Source organism: Empidonax traillii, unplaced genomic scaffold, assembly GCF_003031625.1.
Source record: "Empidonax traillii isolate 1590-97213 ecotype Southwest subspecies unplaced genomic scaffold, ASM303162v1 scaffold3363:size13412, whole genome shotgun sequence".
NCBI lineage: Eukaryota > Metazoa > Chordata > Aves > Passeriformes > Tyrannidae > Empidonax > Empidonax traillii.
In genome coordinates this window covers 11,393-13,412 of record NW_020958556.1, presented here as the reverse complement: position 1 = coordinate 13,412, position 2,020 = coordinate 11,393, and the positions used below count along the sequence as shown (strand labels likewise).

The 2,020-nt window shown below is 58.7% G+C and overlaps 1 protein-coding gene across 1 annotated transcript; it reads left to right on the top strand.

The window, feature by feature from the left end:
- Positions 1-3: 3 nt before the first annotated feature.
- On the top strand, positions 4-1,736 carry LOC114072504 (SURP and G-patch domain-containing protein 1-like; the record flags this gene model as incomplete). The annotated part of the gene is made up of 3 exons (XM_027910387.1): positions 4-158; positions 1,254-1,383; positions 1,692-1,736. Coding segments are annotated over 3 exons (312 nt in total), but the record flags the coding sequence as incomplete, so codon positions are not given.
- Between the last annotated feature and the right edge of the window lie 284 nt (positions 1,737-2,020).

Here is a 2,020-nt window from a genome sequence, read left to right as displayed (position 1 = left end):
GTGTGTCCGCAGGAGGGGCGGGAACCGGATTACTCGGAGTACAAGGAGTTCAAGCTGACCGTGGAGAACATCGGCTACCAGATGCTGATGAAGATGGGCTGGAAGGAAGGAGAGGGGCTGGGATCAGAGGGGCAGGGCATTAAGAACCCCGTCAGCAAGTAAGCACAGCTCCCCTCCCTGTGGATTCCCTTGGGGGGTGGGGGGGCTCGCAGTTGCTGCTCCCGCCCTGGGAGCAGCTGCGGGCAGTGTGGCTTCAGTGAGGCGTCACCTGAGCAGCACGTGGAGTTCTGGGGCACGGGAGGATATTCCTGCTTCCTTTTGGGCCCTAAAAAACCTGGCTTTGCTGCTGTGCCTCGTGGCTGAGCCACAGGCCTGCCCAGGCTGCACAGTGAGGTGCCTCCCCCAGCTGTAAAGATGATTTTTACTCCCCCGGTAAAGATGATATAATCACCTTTTAGGAAGGTAACACCTGCCTGCACCTCCCCTCTCTCCCTCTGGGATTCTTTAAAGCCATAAATTTATTGGGAGTGTTAAAGAGCAGCGGGCAAAACCCAACCAGAGCTGTGGGTGAAGGGTGTCCCAGCCCAGATCAGAGCCTTGTGGGATCCTGTCAGGCTCTTTGTGCCCAGGAATGTTGTGATTTGATCACATTTGGAGCCTCACAAAGCTCTGGGAGCGGTAGCCAGAAATAAACGTGCGTCTCTTTTCGGGTGGAATCATCTGTCGCTGGCATATGTTGGGCTTCAAAACTGAGTATTGGGGATGGGGGGAACGCTCCTTGAGCTGGTTTTTAGGGGTAGGCCCTGCTAGGAATAAGCTCTCTGTGCTGTAGGAAGTGTCTGTGCAAAGCTCTGGGCCGTGTGGTTGTGGGTTCAGAGGGGTAAAAGGTGGGAAGAGATTCCCAGAAGGAAGGCAGGATGTGGCCATGGACCATCCCTGAGTTGATAAATGCAGTTGGAGGTGGGAAGGGAGCGATCCCGCGGGAGGCAGGCGTGTGGTGTCACCATCCCTGCCCCTCCAGGGAGGGAGGTGTTCCTGCTCCTGCCGTGAAACCAATCCCTGTGGGCATTCCCTGCTTCTGTGGGACCACAACAGACCTCACTGATCTTGGGGAGGGGGATCCAGGAAGGTGGAAACCCCCTGAGATGGGATGAGTCCCACAGCGGCAGGATACTCGTGGCAGAAGGAGCTCGCTCTCTCAAGCTCTCCCTCTCTCTCTCACCTGCTTGCCCTCCTTCCCTCTCCCCAAACAGGGGGACCACGGCTGTGGATGGGGCTGGCTTTGGGATCGACCGCCCCGCTGAGCTCACCAAGGAGGACGACGAGTACGAGGCGTTCCGCAAGAGGATGATGCTGGCGTATCGGTTCCGCCCCAACCCGCTGGTGAGGGGGCACCCAGGATGGATCCAGGGGGCAGGGGGAGACCAGGAACGGGGCTGGGATGGATCCAGGGGGCAGGGAGAGACCAGGAACGGGGCTGGGATGGATCCAGGGGGCAGGGAGAGACCCAAAAACAGGACAGGAATGAGGAGAGATCCACTCTTGGGGGAGAGTCCAGGGAACAGGGAAAGGACAGGGACAGATCCTCTGGTGAGGGAGGGTCCTAAAACAGGGCAGGGACAAATCCATGGGTAAAAGTGTCCCAAAAGAAAAAACCCCGAGTTGTGACTGTTCCTCCTCCTTCCCCACAGAACAACCCACGGCGACCCTATTACTGAGGAGGGGCTGGGGCAGGACCTCCTGGGGGGGCAGCTGTGCCCTCCTGGCTGTGGAACCCCACGGAGCTGCTCCATCAATCCCAGCTGTTCTACAACTCCCCCAAGGTCCCAGAGGGAAGGCCTGGAGGCCCCCCCAGGTGCCACCACAGGGACAGGGATGGGGAGGGGGGGGGATTTGGGGAGGGAACCTGGAAGAGACAGCACCAAAGATCCCCCCCCCACCCCCTCCAGGAGCAGTTTGGGGGGGACTCCCATCCGTGGAATCCATCCAAGGAGTGTTGGTTGGGTTTGTTTTTTTTTTT